Source organism: Bombus affinis, chromosome 3, assembly GCF_024516045.1.
Source record: "Bombus affinis isolate iyBomAffi1 chromosome 3, iyBomAffi1.2, whole genome shotgun sequence".
NCBI lineage: Eukaryota > Metazoa > Arthropoda > Insecta > Hymenoptera > Apidae > Bombus > Bombus affinis.
Genome location: NC_066346.1, coordinates 9,796,221 through 9,816,389, shown reverse-complemented (window position 1 = coordinate 9,816,389; position 20,169 = coordinate 9,796,221). Strand labels below are relative to the sequence as shown.

The following is a 20,169-nucleotide window of genomic DNA, read 5'->3' as shown; positions in this document are numbered from 1 at the left end:
ATTCATTTCTTGGAATGTATACAGAGTATCCTGAAATCGACGTGGTCAAGAATCACCAGAAGGAAGAAAATAGTTTTATATGAAGAGATAAATGGAAAATATAGAAATAGTTAAATAAATAGTTAAATAGATAAATAGAAAATAGTTTTATATGAAGAGATAAATGGAAAATAATAAATTTCTTTATACGAGCAAATTAGCTTGAAATATTTGATTTTGATAATTTCTTATCGTATCGAATATATTACGTATATATATGGAGTGTAACTAATGGTACAAATAGGAAGCGGGTTTCCAATTAGGTAGAAGCATAATACAGAAATATTAGTTTCAAGAGAAATTAAGATTTAGCAGGTAAACATTCCAGAGGAATTTTCTACCACTAATTACACCTTGTATGCTCGTAATATTCAATACGATTATAAATAACTAATTTAAGCATTAATTGCAATTTCAATATCAGATGAATCACTTAAATATCCGTTTATTTGTTTAAACGCAATTTAGGCGATATCCGAACGATATCCAGAAACTTGAAACGAAAGCTATGAAAAGTTGAATTCGCAGAGGCGATTGGTGGCACTTCGGGGTAGATAGTCGAGCAGTTTAGTTCAGGAGTGGCCGTTGGGGAACGATCTGATGGCGCCAGGGGAGGCATAGCTTCTTCCCACGTGGCACCCTCGACACGCTCTACCCTCATAATTCTGCTCGGCCTTCCTCCAGGCGCCACCTCTGGCTTCTCCAAGGCGTCGTAGTCGTAAGAGCAACGAGGAACATCGTGGGGATGCCAGAGGGACGGAGTGAATTCGCTCCTTGTTCACCACCGCGAAGGATTGGCAAGCTTCTATACCCATTCCCCCTCGTGAATGGAAACCGCCATGTGATTTTCCAGCAACGACAGTTTTATCCTCTTTCTTACATCCATGGTGGGGCTACAAAGTCACTTCGAAGAGAAGTTATTCATAAACCGAGAAAATATCTGATTGGATTAATCGACCTACATCTTATGTTGAGATACGCAAAGGGATTTCAAAGATATGCAAAATGTATCGGATAAAAAGTGTACTATTGAAAGGGTAAAGGTTGATCGAAATTTTCTGGGACGAAGAATGAAAAAGGTTATTTGGAATTTGATAAAAGAATATCTGATTGGATCGACCTATATATTGCATCGAGGCAGAAAACGAATCAATTAGCACGTGTACGATTTTACGAAAATCTTCCTGACAGGGAAATCTTTTATCGAGATCTTACAGATCTTTCAACAATACTATCCGGTTAAATGTCAATCGGTCAAGAGCGTAAAACGAAATGAAAGACCACGTAAGATAGCAACGATTTTTGTTTCATAGAATAGGAAAGAAAGTTGAATGGTTAAACGAACTACGAAAAATCCGGAAGAAGACTAAACCGAAGGACGAAGAGAGAAAAGACTAAAAAGGGAAAGACATTGTCCTAACGACAGAACGTTGGGGTTTCGTACGAACTTTATTCCCATCCGCTGCTCGATTTTCCCGTCGACATCCAACCATAAAGGACTGTCGGCTAGCTTCAACCATTCTCCCTGTTTCCCTATCGAATCAATACGCTCTTGCTCCTTTTAAACAATTTTCTCTTCCCTGCAGCTCACGAAGAATCGAGAAATAGAATTCTCGCTGAAAAATCGACGAAAAATCGTAATTTAAACGAAGAAAGAACGGTTAAACAGTCCGTGTGCTCGGAGTAAATTTCGAATAAATTTCGCGGAGTTATATAAATCATACAAGCTGCGTCTGTAGGGAATAGTTAACGGTCGTTGATACTTATAAATGCATCGATAGCGAACAAAACCGTAGCGAACGCGATGCTAATTAGAAGATAGGAAGCGGCTCGTGCACGCCTGTGAGTTTCAGCTCAAAAAGCTGCCGTTTATTTGGCTCTCGAAACGCAGCGTGTGGCAACGGTTCGCACCATCTGTACGGCGATAAAATCTGCACCTGTTGTACGGACGCTTCGGCGTCGTAGCACTTATTAGATCGTCGATCGCGCTCATTATACCACCGGCCCTCTCGTTGTGTTTTGCCGCGTTTCACGGAACACACACGATCCACGATTTCCATCGTTCCTTGCATCGGTCGTTTCGTTTCTGGCTAAATCAAAACCCCTCGAAGCTCTGGTAATTAAAACACGAACCGACTATTAACGTTCTGTTGCAATGCGGCTATTGTTCCTTTTATAATACCGTGTTTGGTGGAAAAGAGCGGAAAGAGAAGAGAAAGAGCATGGTAAAAGTAGATGAAGATATCAAGGCTCTTTTACGCAATACTTTAGCAATTGTTAAGTCGTTGGCTAGTATAAATTATATCCTAATAATAAATTATATCCTCGGGACCAACTTGATTCTGGCAACCAGATTTTTTGTAACCGAACGTACGTTAGACGTTTTCAGATCCGAACAGCTGGCGATCAACTGAAGGGGAATAACCCAAATCTCTGATCATTGGGAAATTTTATAAAATATACACTTTCTATTTCCTTATCTTCTCCACCATAAGTACATCTTCGCAAACATATCCACACGTCCGTCGGTCAGAATATATCCAATTAAAACTACATATGCCCATTTCCAGCAATTAATCAGACAAACATTACAGAAGCTCTGATCGTATCCATAAACTGGAGAAAATTGAACTTAGAGAAGATTGATTTGTTTCTGGCGATTTTAATTGCGACATTCTTCGAATCATTCGACGAATAAAGTAATCGTAAAACAATCTTAATTCCCCATAAATCTCGTACCGTAGTTCTTAAATAGGTACTTTTAATATTCAAATTTACTATACAAATATTGGTATGAGAAGATGAATCGTAATATAAACCGAAGCACTTGTACAAACTTGGTATAGAGATATCAACATTGGAAGGTTGAACGATTTAGGATCGTTGCTCCCAGCGTCACCCCAGAGTCTAGCCCTGATAAGGATCGTTGCTAATTGTTGCGAATTGGCGAAGGTAGCGAACGAACCAGGGAGATCGGGCAACAGGTGTCATCTGATTGATCGCCGTAGCTCGCACCCCCACGATTACCTAGCCCACAAACACATCCACGCCAGAAACGAACGACTTAATGTCGATCCATTACGCGCTCGCCCATTACCGCGCGAAACCGCTGACCTATTATGCGCGAAAACCTTTTGACTAATATCACTCCTACTCGACACTAGCACGATCATGAATCAATCGACATATGCTTGTCACACCTTCAAAGGTGATAACTATATGATAACTATATTTTTCAATTCCCCAATTCTGTTTATCAATCGATCAACTTTACTTATATAAAGATCACCGTAACTAGGCTTCCCCACACTAGTTTCCTGACTTTAAAATCATCATCGACGTCTTTTGCAGCTTCCAAACCTAAGTAAATCTATACAAATCCACACCAAATCAAAATAGTATTGCTTAAACAATTAAATCAATAAAATAACCACACTTTTTAAACGTTATCAAAAACCAATTAAAGCGAGCAAAAAGCTTATTAAAAAGCGCAATTGGTCGATCAACCTTCGCTGAAGAGAACTTCCAAAGCTCGACCACCCTTACTTGATCATCATAGAGAAGCTTCTACCAACTTCCAAAACGGTTTAACTAGCGGTACACGATCACTTCCGTTCGCCGTGAAGCCATGGTGAAGCCTGAGAGGGCGTAGTCGCTGAACGATCGACGCCTGTAGCCTCTTTGCGGCAGCTTCTTCCGTGAACCGGGCTACCTAGGTACAACCGGCACGCGGCGAGATTAACAACGTTACGCCGTGAATATTCGCCAGGATAATTGATACCGACGTCGTAGGACTGGCTGACCATTGAAACCGGACGCATAATATATCATGGATAATAAGCAGTCGGTGCACGGCCGGATGGTGGGTCGGAAGGGCGGGAAGAGGAGTTGGGGAGGAGGCACGGGACTTCGTTATAGCTCTGTCTGATGTCTACGGACTCCTTGATGCGATTATGATACGCGACCGTTCCGCAGAGTCACGTAGCTATTCTATATCGAAGGTGGAGGCGCTCTGACATGCCTGTCCGGAACAATGGCGAACGACACGCGTTACTTCCGTTGTTATGTGTTGGTTCACAAATACCAACGTAGAATGGTGGAATGACAGAGTCGTGTATCGTAGAAGCGAGTGCTGATGCGCGTTCGAGCGATCGCGGTAGGTAGAGAGAATGATCGTGCGCGAAGTGACCCGCGTAATCGTAATTAATCATCCGCAACTGTGAGCTAGGAAGACCGGTATCTGTTAGTTTCTAGTTATACGAGGGAAAATGTGCACACGAGAAAATGTGAGATGCACGCTATCGCACGAAATCTCAATTTATCATTTTCCTATTCTAATAGAACGGTACCTATATAACGTGTATCGGTAGCTTAATTCTTATATTCTTCTATTCAAATATTCGATACGTACTTTTTGGAAACATGTTGCGAGTACTTGTATCGTAACGTGTACTCGATCGTGTTTTCATTATCTCTGTCATATGCTGACAAATAATTTTCATCAGAAACCAACCTCTATAAAGCGACCATGTTTATTTAAATGAAGCTTATATGCCTTAATCGCACATATATTTTTACTTTTTAAGATATTAAAATCTTTTCTTAAGACCTTCAGACTGCATTAACTTTGCAATGAAATTTTTTACCATTTTATTTGATAAAAATAACCGTATCGAAAACTCCACGAAGACTTCTTCTATAAGTAACTACAGATACAGAGTATCTGACAAATTAATTCCCAAACATTTAATAGAAAAATCCCAGAGAATATATAATACAAAAAGGTCTCACCCCTTTCAATGCAACCACTCTCTTACTCCAAAAGTTTCGGAGAATTCGATTCGTTGAATCTAAACCGACCAAGTCACGCCTAATACCCGTTTCCATTACTCGGTACAACGTAGTTAAAACCGCGAAGACCAAGCTGATCGCGGTTATTTTAATGAACAAGTGTAACTCTATACACTATGCTGGACTCCATTGTCCGCAGAATCGTGAGGAACAAAGCGGCGGAGAAGGCGAAGCACGCGCATCAACAACAGCAGGCGCAGCAGCAGCAAGGTCAGCAGCAAGGTCAGCCAGGATCAGGTGGTTCCGTGTCGGTGATAGCCCATGCACCTGCCACTGCAGCGGGTCACCCAGCAGCAACCGCTCCCAACGCTTACAGCATCAGTGGCATCCTGGGAATCCCGACGCACCATCAGGACCCCAATGGCAACAGCATCAAGAGAAAACGCACCGACGACGGTGAGTCATTGAATTCTTCGATGTCGATGATCCCTCGACCCGCGATTACTCTTACGATACCACCGCGATCACTCTCGCGATCCAAGCAATTCGAAAGCCAATCCTATTACGCCTCTGTTCATGAGTGTTTCAGCATTTAGGCAATAGTTAGGTAAAGGTAAAGTTAGGTAAAATGATTACCTACGTTTGTTTAGGTAATATTTAGATTCAGATAATCTATTAAATATACTATTTCTACTATAATTTATTACATACCACATAGTATTTCACACAAGGTGTAAATAATGTTTAAGTATTTAAATCATGCTAGATTATAAAACTTAAATCAGAGTGTCATCGGACATTCACCAAATAGCAGACGCGATGTCATTAATCCTATAACTCTTGCAAATAATATTTACAAATTTTTGTTCTTTATGTATCTATCTCGTACGAATACAAACTTCGATCCTGTTTTAATTGTCTCTCTAATAATCTGAGTTACGGTTGATGTATAAAAAATATAACAATTATTCGAATTATCACGTTCTGTGTAAGATCAACAGTCATCGTAGTATTTATAAACAGAAATGCACTTATCGTATGAATCAAACGTGGCATAGTATTCGAAAAACAGAAGAACAATCGTAGTGACGGTACCCGGGGAGAAAAAGAAACGGTGGACGAGCTTATGTAAACGTCAGATCGAATCGCAGAAGGCGTCGCGGCTACATTTCACTCGCGACTGTTGCCCAGGAGGTTATATAAGGCCGAGCAAGAAAGGAGATATCGCTTAGATCGACGTTACAGCCGAGTAAATCGGCACGAGTTTCGCCGGAGCCCCTCGGAACACCGAACAATGGAGAAGTCGGTGTGCTTCGCGAAGACGATGATACCGCAGTGACGTTACATCGCTTGTCCCGCTCAATTTGTAAGTTCCCATTGTCTGCACTCCCCGCAAAACTCGAATTTTCGTCACCTTATTTGGTATCATGCAAAAGGGTTTGTGGATCGTCGTCTTCTACAAGTTTGCAACGGAAACAGGGACGAATATAATGGAAACTTTTGAATTCTCTTCTCGAATCGCGTACAATTTATATTTTATTTCGGTAAATAGCCACAGATTTTATCATAGTCTTAAAATATCAAATCAATATGATCTAATATCCATCATCTGATATCATGATTATCTGATTCAATAACATAATTTCAAATGGCTTGTGCGTTATTGTTCACGATAAATTCAGGTTACAACATCCTTCTATTTTCATCTACATTTTTTAGAGAGACAAATATTCGGCATTTATTTGATTCAAGTAAGAATCATTTTTCTATGAAAATGCTATTAATCCATTTCCTAATCTCGGTCCTAATCGAGGATCTGAATATTTCGTAAAACTTTCGCGTTTCGTTTTAAATTTAACTCGACAAACTAATCGTAGATCAAATTATTAATTTACTCTTTTGGATTTTAAATAAGAATCTCGATTTTAAAGACAAGAGAATCTGTATGATTGATTAAATACTTTCCAAATTAAATACAATCTACCTTCCAATTTAATCTTCGAATTTAAATCTTCGATCTCGGATCAAATTTCGACCACCAATTACAAACATATCCAAACATATCCCGACCTTAATCAAACTAGATACAGTTAACGATCGAACGATTTCGAGTGTTGCCGCGACCCGACCAAGATTAGCTACACAAACGCACACACATACTCACACATGGGGAGTATCAGTCAAACGTCGAGCAGCACGTGCTGCGATTCATTCTGCTGTCATTGCGTGAATAACGCGTCCCGAAATATTCCCGACACGTGCCACTCGACACGTGGCCGACGTGGCTTCAGCCCGAAGACTAACTCCGAACCCGAGTTTTGTACGCGTACACTAATCCCGGTGCAATTCGCTGCTCGTTGCTCGGAGAGGTGCGAACAGAAATCGCTGCTAGCGGTCCACTTCTTTTCCGGTCCGAATCGAATCATCCCAACCCCTTTAAATCGTTCCACCCCTTCGTTGTTTCTCATGATCCAGCACTAATCATCGTTGCATCGTGTTCTTTACAAAATGTAGACTCTTATTTTGGAAGTGGAAGTCAGGTTTTAGGCGTTTTACAACTTTTGGGAAATTGTTGAGTACATTTGGAGGAAGTTATGGCTATACCGTGGACGTTTATGCGTTTGTGAAAGTTTCGAAGGTGCGACAATCCACAGAACATACACAATACACAGTGGAAATATAGTACTTTTTGTAATAATATTTAGCGAATGAAGCAAACCTCTAGCGAGGTCTTTTAACTGCGTGCGCGAACTATTTCGTTCCAAGATTTTCAAGAAATCTAGGAAAATTATAGAACACTTATGGGAAACCTTGCTACGTTGTACAATTAGTTTCTGTGTCAAGTGACAACAATCTTTTGTCGGCATGGTAAAAATTCGTGCGTGAAATCTAGTCAAGGCCAAAAATGATTCAAATTGTCTATGGAGAGTTAAAATCAAAATTCCACGCATTAGGATCAAACCAACCTTCAACATGCACAAATATTTAGCTAATTTTTCCGAAAAGTAAGAGTGACAAAAACAAAAACAAAGAAGGCTACGAGAAAAGCATTGACGTTTCCTCGATGATAAATCCCATGGACGCGTTTCACACGGCGTATCGATTCGTACATCGCGAGGCTCGCGCAGGGATGCCGATGGTACGCGAGTAATTTGATATAATCGGATTATGAGAGTAGCGATATGCGGTCGCAAAAGTGGTCGCATCCGCGGTGAGAGCACTCAGTGTTTTGTGGCCGGCCGAGGGTACGCGTATTAGATTATAAACTTCACAGACCACAGCGGCTTCTATCCCTAGGCAACGACACATTAGTCTCCCTGTCCTCCGGGGAGATCATCGGCGTTATTCTCGCGAGCCTGCGCCTCTTAACCGGCTGGAATTTCAACGAGCACTGCCGCGATCTGCGGTGAATTCTCGTGCGCGATACGTTTTGTGTCTCAGCGTATAACAAAAAGGGCTATGTCGTTAGAACTAAGCTAAGGAATATCAGTCGCGACATGTGGAGTAAATCGGCGTTTAGGTTTTTTTCTTAGTAAAGGATCGGTAAACCACAAATTTGTATTCCTTTTTGCGTCAAGTAAATCGATGGTATCGGTAGGCTCAATTTGTGGACATTCTACGTTTATTTGTACAAGACGCGCGTGATACGATGATACGAACGGTATGAAAGGAATCTTCGTGTTTCAGGCAAAGTGGAATTCTCTGATTCCAATTTAACCGTTTCGGTACACGTGTATTATACGTGGAATGCGGAGACTTCCGTCTTTTGACGGATACTTGTCAGATGCAGTGGAAGATCGAGGAGGGAAAATGAGTGTAATAAATGTGATAAAATCGTTGCGTCGTTCTTGCTGTTTTTCAAACTACTTACAAGCATTAACAATTCGTTACCTTCGACGAACAATTCTATGGTAAAATTTGTAATTGTTTTTCCGAAAGGAATAAAATTCTTTTTGCATGATCTGGAGATTCGATTCACTAAAAACTCTATTCGAATCTGTGACTAGAATATTATTAACTTCTAATATACCATCGAGTGGGCACGAGAATACTCGCATATTTGTAGACACATTAATCTGCAATTATCTAATTATTGAAATATTTAAACCCACGTAATATGCAAATAGTGATATCAAAATTTATTCACTCCTGAAGATATCTCGTAGTTACGCTACGTTATACTATAAGATAGCCAGCCAACGATATGTTAATTTCGGACTATAATTCTAGACGTATTAGAGAAATGTTAGAAACCGAATTTCGAATCGAAGGTCCCGCGATCAGCTTGATCATGTATCGACAGCGTTATTTATGCGTTCGATAGAGTAGCTAAGACGTGTACTCGAATCGAAGAATCCCGGGGGCTTATTACGAATTTACGAAACAACCTCTCGAGGGAAGCATTGCAATCTATCGGGGCTGTTTGTTGTCGCGTTACATCTGCGCGCTTTTGCCCCATACAGAAATCCAAAAGGCCGTCGTTGTCCCACCCTATATTCGTGGCGTAGGGGACAGCACACCGGGACCAGATTCACCCCAGAGTCCATTATTACCCGTGTATTGTATTGCTTAACATTGACTCAATTGCTTTCGAATAACGCGGCCCTGGTCTCTCGCTCGCGCGTACGCTTTTGCCCTCCACGGGCATCAATCGAATTATTCGATTTACTGCTCTTTTCGGGGGGAGAAACGCTGACCTTCCTTCCGCCATAACTCAACCACTGTCAAATCTGTCAAGGACCAGTGACCGTAATTTTGCAGAAGTTACAAGAATTTGCATTAGACAGCATAACCGGCCGGCGGGCGTAGCTATCGATGAATTTATGGCATCAGCCCGATAGAACCTAAACCGCTCCAAGATTTGCCATTCTCTTCGTAAATATTTAGAAATTTAAGCACTCTGGATTCATCGAGCGTTAAATATTCGTTAAAGACGCTCTGTCGACGGATTTGTTCGTTATTATCCTCTTTTCCCATTTCGTTCTTACGTTCCAGCGAATAACCGAGATCTATTTTAAACGAATTCCCGAACACGTCTACCCTAAACTCTAATGAAATCCAGAAACGGCAACGTTACACGAAAACCAGGGTCCGCGGCGGGAGCATAGAACGTAGTGGTAGAAAGAGAGAGAAATGGCAGACGATTAACTCGGCCGATCGAATCGTAAAATTCAAGCAAGTTCATGGAAGCCCACGGTACCGGTGTGCCGTGTTTGAAACGGGGGTTTTATAGCGGTCCAGGAACAAACCCTGCCGGTCGAATGGTCGGGACCGTCGGCCGGCCGGACAATCACAACTTGACAGGGAGGTTTAACGAGCCCTATGCTACGTACTCCACCCATCTACCCTCGGATGGTCATTTAATTATTCGAGATACCCGAACGTTGGACCATCTACCCCCACCACGTATACCTCGTCTGTTTTCCCTCCCCTTCTACACAGGCTGAAATCGTTGGTTAGTTTCATCCTCCTTCCATGTCCGCCACCCCCGCGGTCCAACACTAAAAGGGTATAACGGTATATGTCCGACCACCCCTTCGGCAATCCACCCACCGATGTACCGGCACTCGTCCCACGTGCTTGTTTCTATATTAAACCGACGGGATGGCCGGGAGATAATAAAGACATATAATGGAATCGAAATTGTTTCTCTATCTATCAATGCCATACACCGTCTCTATGCGCCACCGTTCAACCCGTCCGACAGATTCAATTTAGTTTCGCGTGGCCACGTTTAATTTGTGTCTTGATTCGTGGGTAATACGCGGACCACATATGCTCCCTGACGTAGATAGCCCAATGGGATGGCGTTGGTAGATGCAGAGACTAATGTAGAGTATTCGTTCGCTGGCCCGATTATCGCGTCCCATTGCGAATACGACAACCACACGGCTAGCTTCTATGATTTCGTTATAGCGATAGTATCGCATGCTACGATACGTAGCATCCATGACGAGGATGGTTGAACACAGAGACCGCAATGCAGATGGTTTTCGGTTTTGATTGCAGACGACAACCGCGACCTGAGTGATCATCCCGAGGATGACCTGAAGAGACAGAGAACCAACTACAACGGCGACCAATTATACTCGAACGTACGTATTTTTAGTTCCATATATGCTATCTTTTCCTTCTTTCTTTCTCTGTGTCCATTAAACCAGCAAACTATCTAGAAGCATCGGGCAAGAAAGAATCAGGAAGGTAGCTTAACACCTAAGTCAATCCCTCGCGTTTCTTGCGAACAAGTAGTCCGTTCTCCTCGACACTCGAACTTTGCCTGGAGGATCCGGCTTCTGTTGCAGCTATGGTCGAGTAAATGGAGCATCAAGGACGAACACAAGCTCCTGAGTGAGCTTGGAGGCGGCGGAGGCGGCGGTGCGAGCGGCGGCGGCACGAACGGTACTGGAACCGGCGGAGGTGGCGGCGGCGGAGGTGGTAGCGGAGGTAGTAGCGGCGGAGGCGGAGGTGGCGGTGGTGGAGGTTACTACGAACACGGAGGATTCCCCGGGAACGCGATTGCCACCTCCGCCGAGCTGTACGACTCCCTGGGCACGATCAGCACGATGACGCAAGCGCAAACGCCCCATCTCTACACCCCGCCCATAGGGGGCACCATAGGTGAGCGACTCGTTCTTTCTCTGTTCAACATCCTGCACACCCTCCTTTCTTCTCTCACCCCTCTCTCCACCTTTTCGCACAAAATCCCGGACAGTGTGTGCACCACAACCTCTTGTATATAATACCCCCGTGTACCAAGCCCCTTTCCTAGTCGACCTAGCAAACCACCATCATCGTCCCTTCCTTCATCGTTCGCTAGCCTCTCATTCTCCTCTCTCTCTCTCTCTCTTTCTCTCTCTCTCTCTTTCTCTCTCTCTCTCTCTCTCTCTCTCTCTCTATCTCTCCTACCTCCTCCTTCTTCGACGATATTCCTTCTCTCCATTTGCCCACCTCTTCCATACCTTCCTCATCCTCCAACCTCCCTTTACGTCCCTTCACATCCCTCTCTTCCCTTTACGCTTATTATTGCGGCTTACGTCTTGCTTTGCATACCCATATCGCCTAAATACATGGCTTTAATAATGCATGAGCTGTGCTGAGCAGCGGCTACGGTGCTAGAAGAGGTGGCAGAACGATCCATTCGGTGGTCTCTCTCTTTCTCTCCTTAATGTTATCTCGGCTTAAGGGTATATCTCTAGGTCTCTCTTACCACACTCACTATCCACCTAATCTCGTCTCTTTCGACTCTTTTCGAACCACTTTCGCTTGCGACACCTGCAACTACATCGCGTAGGCTGGTGACAGGGAATTCTGTTCGTACCTTCTCTTTTCTTCAGTTTCTTGTATTTTTTTCTTCTTTTGAATCTGTCGAAACTAGACGCCGCTGGTCTATCGAGTTCGAGACACTTGATCGTCGGACTCTTTAACCGTCCTTTCGTCTAGTCTCTCTCGCTCTGTGCTCCTTTTCTCTCGTTTCTGTCTTCCTTGCGCCGTTTAACGGCGGTCGATCAACGGCGGAGCGTACTGCTTCCAAACGCTATTAAAAAGCAACCATCGACGATATTCTCTCTCTCTTTCTCTCTCTCTCTGTACGCGCCAATATTAAACGAGTTGCAAACATACGTGTATAAACATACGGTAGAAACGAAACGAACTTTCTCCGGGTGGCACGTGTTGCGAGCAACTCGGTCACGCCGGCCGCGGAACTCTTTCGGTCGGTGCTTTTCGGAATGGACGAAGCGAGCCGTGTAACGGCCGCTTCATCTCATGAAATTCAATCGAGGATCTTCGCCACGGAGATCGAAGAATTTTTGAAGGACGACGCGACCGGGCCAAGTCGATTGCACGGCTTGCTGGCTCTCACCGTTAATATGTACGAGCCGAACGTATCGATGGTAGCAGATCTCTTGATCTGCAGTTCGCGGAAACCGACTCTCGCCCCTCAACTCGACTGTTCGAAAGCGTGTTCGGAGGGCGTGACAACGACCATCTAAATCGTTTAGTGTCTCGTTACGATAATTTCACTGGAAACCTAAACGTTCATTCGTTACACGTTGTATACACACCGACCAACTGTAAAATTTCGACGAAACTAAGTGCAGAACGAGATTGAGAATTTATATTAGAGGATGCTTTCACGAAAATCACGCGTGACATTCGTCGTTCCGCCTTGATCGCCAGCCAACGATACGAAAATCGCAAATAACGGAAAAATGGGGATCCCTTAATAGCAGGTGGTACTTTGACGCCGCTCGCGCCACTGACGATGCAAGAACTAAAATTGAGCCAAACATTGGACGGGGCTAACATGTCTCCTTACCACACTACCGGTGAGTTCGCCACCTCTTTAGTTTTCTTACGGTTCTAGCCCGGTGTCACACCTTGTGAGTCACTCAAAAAACGTGCGATTTAAATCAATTTAAATCGCTCCGGAAATATTCGTGTCTCTTGACTAATAATATACTACATATGTCATTCTCTTTTTTGTTCTTTTTCCTATCTTTTTTTTTCCTTTTTGAGTGTATATGAAATCGTGAACATTGATTCAACTAAAAAGATATTCGTCCTTAATTATCCTATCCTTTAGATCCTTTGGAGTTTTAAACAAAACTCCTACGCTAAATATCCAAAGAACATTCTTCGTGTTCCCCTTGCTCTCTGTAACCGGACGTTTCCTTACGTAGAAACGTTCCGAGAAAGTCGAGAAGATCCATAATGTACAGAACGTAATTGCACCCATTTTCCCTTGTCAAGAAATCGCATGTAGACAATTACGGCCTCGTCCGAGCCACCACTCTCTATAAGAAAGTGTTCGTGCTGTGTACGTTGGTCCGTTTTGCCGGAATAATTTCCATGTAACCACGGTTTACCATCGTGTCCCATGACCGCTCATCATCCCCACCTTCTCTAGACCTATTACTTACTACAGAGACAATTTAATTAAGCTTTAGACGTAAGGCGCTGATCGTTAGCTAGTGCTTGACTCGAATGTCGTGTTGTGTTGTGCATGGCCATAGCAGAGAGCAGTACCGTCGCAGTGTCGTATGTAGGGGTGGGGGCCGGCGGGGGCGAGCAGAGTCCTCCGATTTCGTTGCAGAACGAGACAAACGCCACCCCCGCGGCCCCCAACACCCCAGGAGGGGATCCCGGACTGACGGTCTTGCAGCCGCCAGTTTCTCAACCCCAGGTAGCATCTGCGATACCGCCCTACTCAACGATGCTTCCCAGTTTCGGACACTACGCCACCGGTGAGTACCGAACACAAACCACCTTCTCTCATCCTTTGCTCTCGTTTTCGTTATCGACGATAAAAAAAGGAACAAAAATGTCCGTATCCATGCGGAAGGTAAGTTAGGGTTCGCCCTTATAGCGCCCTGACTTATCGACCCAGCAGTTAAAATTAGACAACTACGCGGATAAATGGCCAATCATTGCCAACGTGTGTTAATTTACTCTTTGGATACTTTCCCCTTTACGAACTAAGCGAGGAAACGCAAATGGAATCGAGAATGTAAATCGCTTATCCTACGATTAGAGTTAAGAATAAAGAATTCTTTTTGTTTGCTCGATAGGGGTTTAAGTTACCGTCTAACGTGATTGCAATCGATATTTGTTTAGGTGGTGGTGACTATGCATACAGCGCAGCATACTCTCAATACTCGAGCGCACCATATAGCGGCTACGGTTATGGAGCAGCGACAAGCGGGTTGCTCAGTAAGTAAACAGTGAGTATGAGTACCGATTAGATTAGGGTCAACGAAATGTCAAAGTACTAACTCATTGACAGGCTATATCAGATTCGGTGTCGATGAAACGGACTATTCGAATAACTACGCGAATGCCTGTCGTACATATTTTGCGTGCATTATGGAGGAAAAACGGTCTGGCACAATCGGATCTAACTTTCTAAAACTGAAGAAACCCACCGTTATTTTATTACGTTCCAAGATATCGCGGATAAGATCAGGCTGCAAAAAGCTCGCGGAATCGTGGACAGGCCGGTTTCAAAGTAGCCACGACTCAATGCTCGCCTTTCATAACGGACGATTGCTGGCACTTCATAGATCGCGATATATAACTCTGAGTGAAATGCCTGACTATGCATATTCGGTACATAAGAATGGTTGGAATAATAAACAATTTTTTATCGGACATGCGATACGTTCCTAGTTCGTTTCTAGTACGTGATGTAACACGTGCGCCGTATTCGACACCGTAGAATCGAAGTTTCGCGTACCTCGACTTTTCCCCTTTCTAGAACGTTATTTCGCAATTTCGTCGCGCTCGTAACTAACCTAAAATGGTTATCCCGTGAAGAATGGAAATTCGCTCGCGCTTCGTGCGAGCTAACAACGTCCAGTTGTATTTTAGGTTCCTGTTCTTTGTCCAAAATGAATTAACTCGAATTTGTTAAACGTAATCTCAACTATAATCTTTACCGAATAAGACTATGGATACAATGGAAGCGTCTTCTGACGAACAATCATTGTGACGAATATGCCAGAGCATTCAAACGTGTATACATATGTATACAATTTCTACAGAAAGTATTTATATATTTCATTTTTATACAACCAAATTTTCGTAGTCATGTGAATGTGCTACCTAATCATACGAAATTGAACATACTTGTATCTAACTAGCGTGCAAATACTTTTCATAGCCATTGTAAATTCTTATCGGTGTATGTATTTCTCTATATGTATGACTCTAACCACAGTCTCATTTATAATATTCATATTTGCAATTCGAAAAGGGACATGGAGGAAATTAATTTTGGCCAAAGAATAATACGCAAAGTATCATAGCATGCAAAAGTAAGAGCCCTAGTGGCAGATGGCTCGATGGTATTGGGAAATAAATAACATCTTACTTTGCAGACTCGACGTACTACTACTGTAACGGGGATACGCTGGCGTCTTCCCACACCAATTCGCAGCAGGGCGGCGGATGTAACAACGCAGGGCCAGAGAACAGCACGGATGTGGCTAGTCGCTCGCCTTTGGCGGCTACTAGAGCAAGCAGCGGTGCTAGTGCCGCTTCACCGACCGGAAGTGCATGCACCAAGCCGGATCACAATTCCACACCGACGGATCTTTATTTGGCCTGATTAAACGATGGTACAGAAGATCGACTTCGGGCAGAGTGTTTTCCTCGGGTGGGAGGAGCGACCAACGAGTCTAGACGCCATATCACGAGAAACCACGCTGAAATTAAGCAATGATCTCTTTAACTAACTGGTTCAAGAGTGAACAACTACGAACCATTATTGTCGAATAGAAACGTTAACACCCGATAACCATGGCGAATTCCCGTTAAGAACAGGAGGAAGTATGGAAAGATGGGCAAACTGTGACCAGATACGCGTTCACGTCAATGCAATATGACATTATTCACGATCGAGTCGCGTGTCACGCTTGAGGATCTCGTATCGATCAATACGAGCATCGCGAGAGAGATAGAGACTTTTTAAAATTCGCTACGGACATAATAGACGATAATCGAAAACATCAGAAACCATCTTGCGTATACAATAAGCTTACAACGTATGACAGCGCTCAATAGAACAAAACGATCAAACATCGAACGCTGTTACGATTCATCGAATCGATGATAATAATTGTGGCTAAAAATCATTGTTAGCAAAACCTTCATCACGGAGTTCAAAACTGTAGCTTCGATGCCGATATCACTGATATTATTTACGATTCCCAATGGACAGTAACGACTCGACGAGTGTCTGGTCCAGCGACACTAAAAGACGATGCTGTCTAGTTACGCGGTCGGGATAACAGATTCGCCCGCATGCGTTACCGACAGTATCGGTACTCATGTAGAGTGCGCATAATCGTAGGTAGTTTAATTTAACGATCCTCAGTTAGTATAATTTCTACACAATGCCCGCGATCGGTCGTCCCTCCAAATGTGCCCGTGCATTGCCGACAAAGATATCGTACTCGTTGTTAACGATCATCGCATCACACGAATGTAGTTGGGCACATTTGTTACCGACGCCATTAGAATGTGTACATATATATAAAGTGAAGGAAAAAATTTATATATATATATATAGATATATATATATATATTAACCGTGTAAGACAGACAAAGTCACTGCCTAACACGGCACGTTCTTTCTTCTAATAAGCACGACGACCTTCCCCCACCCCCTATCAACAAACGATATAAGTAATATAGTAGATATAACGGATAAGTTTATTGAGATTTTTAAATCAGGAATCGACGTAACGATCATTACTGTTAAGGATATTATATATATTTTTTGTAGAAACCAAAGACCACAGACGGATTGCCGAAAAACGAGAAATGCGTGCGAATCGCGTAGCTAGTGGCTGAGGCAGAGTTTTATGGCGGTTCGAAAGCGACTTGTAAATTGTAAACGAATACGCGAGTTTGCGAGCGACGTACAGGGTCGACGTAAATGTACAAAACAATGAGGGGAATGCAAATCGTGAAATCGGGAAAGCGTGAAAGGCGAAACGAAGTCGTGCAACGTTCCTCGTCATCGCGGTTGATTTTCTCGCCACCACGAGAGTAACGCTTAATAAGAATACGATGCAAAAGAAAAGGTTACCTCTTGATTGAAACTGCCATCCTTTGTCGATTATAAATCGTCCATAGGCTTTCACGTGCGTGTAACGAATTTCTTTTCGCGGCACGAATCTTTTTCTTTCTAAACTAAACGACGGATACTTCCGTGACGGCCGGTTGATCACAATTATTCCCGCGTTCCGTCCAACGGCTTCACCATTCTCGCGCACCACTACGGAAATCAAGTTGCTTCCGGCATCGCTTCGAGCGGAACGTTTCGAAAAGAGAAGAAAAAGCACAATCACGGAACCGTAATTAATGTCTGACCATCGGACTTTAATGAGAAGTTACGTGCAATGCAATTTCATTATGATTAACGGGCAAAAATGTTAATTCGCAACCTTAATAAGAAAATTTACGCGCGCATTTCCAGCCCATTTCGATCCACGCATACGATATGGGCCGAGCATGCGCAATAAGTTTAGAAGCGCACACGTGATGCGCGCTATAATTCGAATGTTACTTATTTAATACTCTACATTCTCTTCGTTTTAATTCCGGGATTATACAAACAATTTTTATCCGTCTACGAAGATAATTATACGTTGTCCCTTCCATTTCATAGAAATTGGAAGTAGTGCAATCAACATGACAAAATATTTTAATTATTCGCATAAAAATGTTATCCGAATATATAGAGGTGATCGTTAATTAAAATGTAGCGTTTCGCTTGAGAAATCCACCATGAAATGGGTTTCATAGCACAATTCTGTTCGCCTCACAGTTATCTCATAATTGACGAATTAGAATTTCTCAAGTGTATTTCGCACGAACGATACGAATTCGATAAGTTCGGAATTTCTTGTTATATTTATTATTTTTTATCAACATTTTTTAAATTCCATTTTATTACGATATATTTATTAACGTTTAAAAAACGATTCGTAGGGTCTTTCACCTTTTCCATCGCTAGTTTTATGTTCGCGTGATGTCGTTATACGTATGCAGTTTATAAAATCGTAACGGAACGATCGAAATGGCAATGTCGATCCCAAGCGTGCTCGCAACCAATTGTCAGATCGTTCATCGATCCGAGCGTCGGACGAACAACTTATTCGATTTATCTCGTTCGACTTGGTCACTTTATTCTGTCGATTATCCAAACTAAAGGTAAAAAATAACAAATCCACAGTGATTTCAAAAATCGTTATTTCTTCTTTTCTTGCTACTTGCGTTTTTTAGGTGTACAGCACGCCTGTGAGTTTATGTTCCGCCGCGTTTGTCATAAGGACGAAGGATCTGTAAATACGATCTCTGATTGCTGAATAATTGCTATTTATAAATTGTCGTATGGTAGCGTTGCGTGTCCTAAAATCGTGTACAGGAAGAACCATGGGTATCGAAATCGGCAAGTCGAAGTGAAGGTGAAAGAGAAATAGAACGAGATGGAAGGAGAGAAGGAGAAAGAAATTGCGATACCGTTAGTGTTTCGAGGCTGCAACAAATTCGAATATTACATAGTTTCATAAATCGCGATATGCCTCCCAACAGAGGGAAACATGCTTTCTTTCGTTTATCCTCGTTTCAAGTCTGGCGTTTTAAAGATACTTCCTGTACACAGCACACAATCGCAGGGTCGAAGATCGGCCAGGTGAATTTGATCTGACATTTATTGCGATTTTTATAATTTATCGGGATTATAATTGATTAATGCGGACTTGACATTGTTAATCTATTATTATTATTGTAACGATGAGATGATTATGAATTTTCTTTTTTATTATTATTATTTTTTATTCTATTTGCTATTATCGCTACTTTTTCCCCCCATTATTCTCATGATTTATTATTATTATTATTATTATTATTACTATTATTCTAATTATTATTATTATACTATTATCATCACTATTATTATACGATTATTTAATGCCTTTTACTATTTATTAATTAGTATCGACGACCTATGTGTAATAAGTTTTGCCAAAGAAATCCGTCGAATGAGAGAGAGAGAGAAAGAGGGATAGAGCAATATCGCGGTAACGTTTCAAAAGAGCAGCTTCCATCGAATGGAAGCGTTTTAGAAAAAAAAAAAAAAAAGAAAAAAAATGGAAGATGTAAAAAGAGGAAAGCACACGATATGTTAACGTCGAATCGTAAATAGAAGAGGAACAATAAAAAAAAAGAGAAAAGAAAACCGTTGCGTCACGAGAAGAATCATTTTCGCGCAGCGTTCAAACGAAGAGGATGTACCCTCAATAGGAAAATACTTGTGAAATCGAGATTTCGGTTTGGATGCTGCGTCCCGTGGACTTTTTATCCGAATAACAAGCAGTTTTATCTCTTTTCTTTATTATTTTATTTTTTTCCCCTTCATTTCGCTGTCATTTCGTCCCGTGTGATATTCTTGTTCTGTGCGCCGCTCTTGCCGAGTCTCGCTGTTGATACTTGCAAACAAAACTCTGTACATCCTTTTTAAATAAATATGAGGTTTATATGAAATTCGTCTCGTGTTGTCTTCTAGCCAATAAAGAAACTTTTATTAAACGACAATACGTATATAAAATTTTGTTGCAACTGTTTCTCTGCAATTAAAGGATATTTTTCCTACCTACAGTAATGGTTAAAAGCAAAATTCTTCTACAAAATTTCGTTTTATATCATATTATAGTGACTAAGAAAGTTAGTGAATGAATGTTAGAATATTGAAAAATAATTCAGATGTTACAATGAATTAAGGTAACCCGTTCAATTATGCAAAGCATGCACGAAGCACAAGCTGCCACCTAC

The 20,169-nt window shown here is 42.2% G+C and overlaps 1 protein-coding gene across 8 annotated transcripts in view; it reads left to right on the top strand.

Annotated features, from left to right (window-relative positions):
* The window catches only part of LOC126914338 (paired box protein Pax-8), a 196,559-nt gene extending 177,049 nt beyond the window's left edge, over positions 1-19,510 (top strand). For 4 of the 8 annotated variants that reach the window (XM_050718131.1, XM_050718129.1, XM_050718135.1 and 1 more), the window contains 7 exons: positions 5,030-5,286; positions 10,840-10,925; positions 11,133-11,448; positions 13,059-13,157; positions 13,845-14,075; positions 14,446-14,541; positions 15,708-19,510. In XM_050718131.1, coding sequence (XP_050574088.1) covers positions 5,030-5,286; positions 10,840-10,925; positions 11,133-11,448; positions 13,059-13,157; positions 13,845-14,075; positions 14,446-14,541; positions 15,708-15,937 — 1,315 coding nt within the window. In that variant the 3' untranslated portion in view covers positions 15,938-19,510. Of the gene's footprint in view, positions 1-5,029; positions 5,287-10,839; positions 10,926-11,132; positions 11,449-13,058; positions 13,158-13,844; positions 14,076-14,445; positions 14,553-15,707 lie in introns of all 8 variants that reach the window. The other 4 variants (XM_050718130.1, XM_050718137.1, XM_050718133.1 and 1 more) reach the window with 4 other exon arrangements.
* The last annotated feature ends 659 nt before the right edge of the window (positions 19,511-20,169 follow it).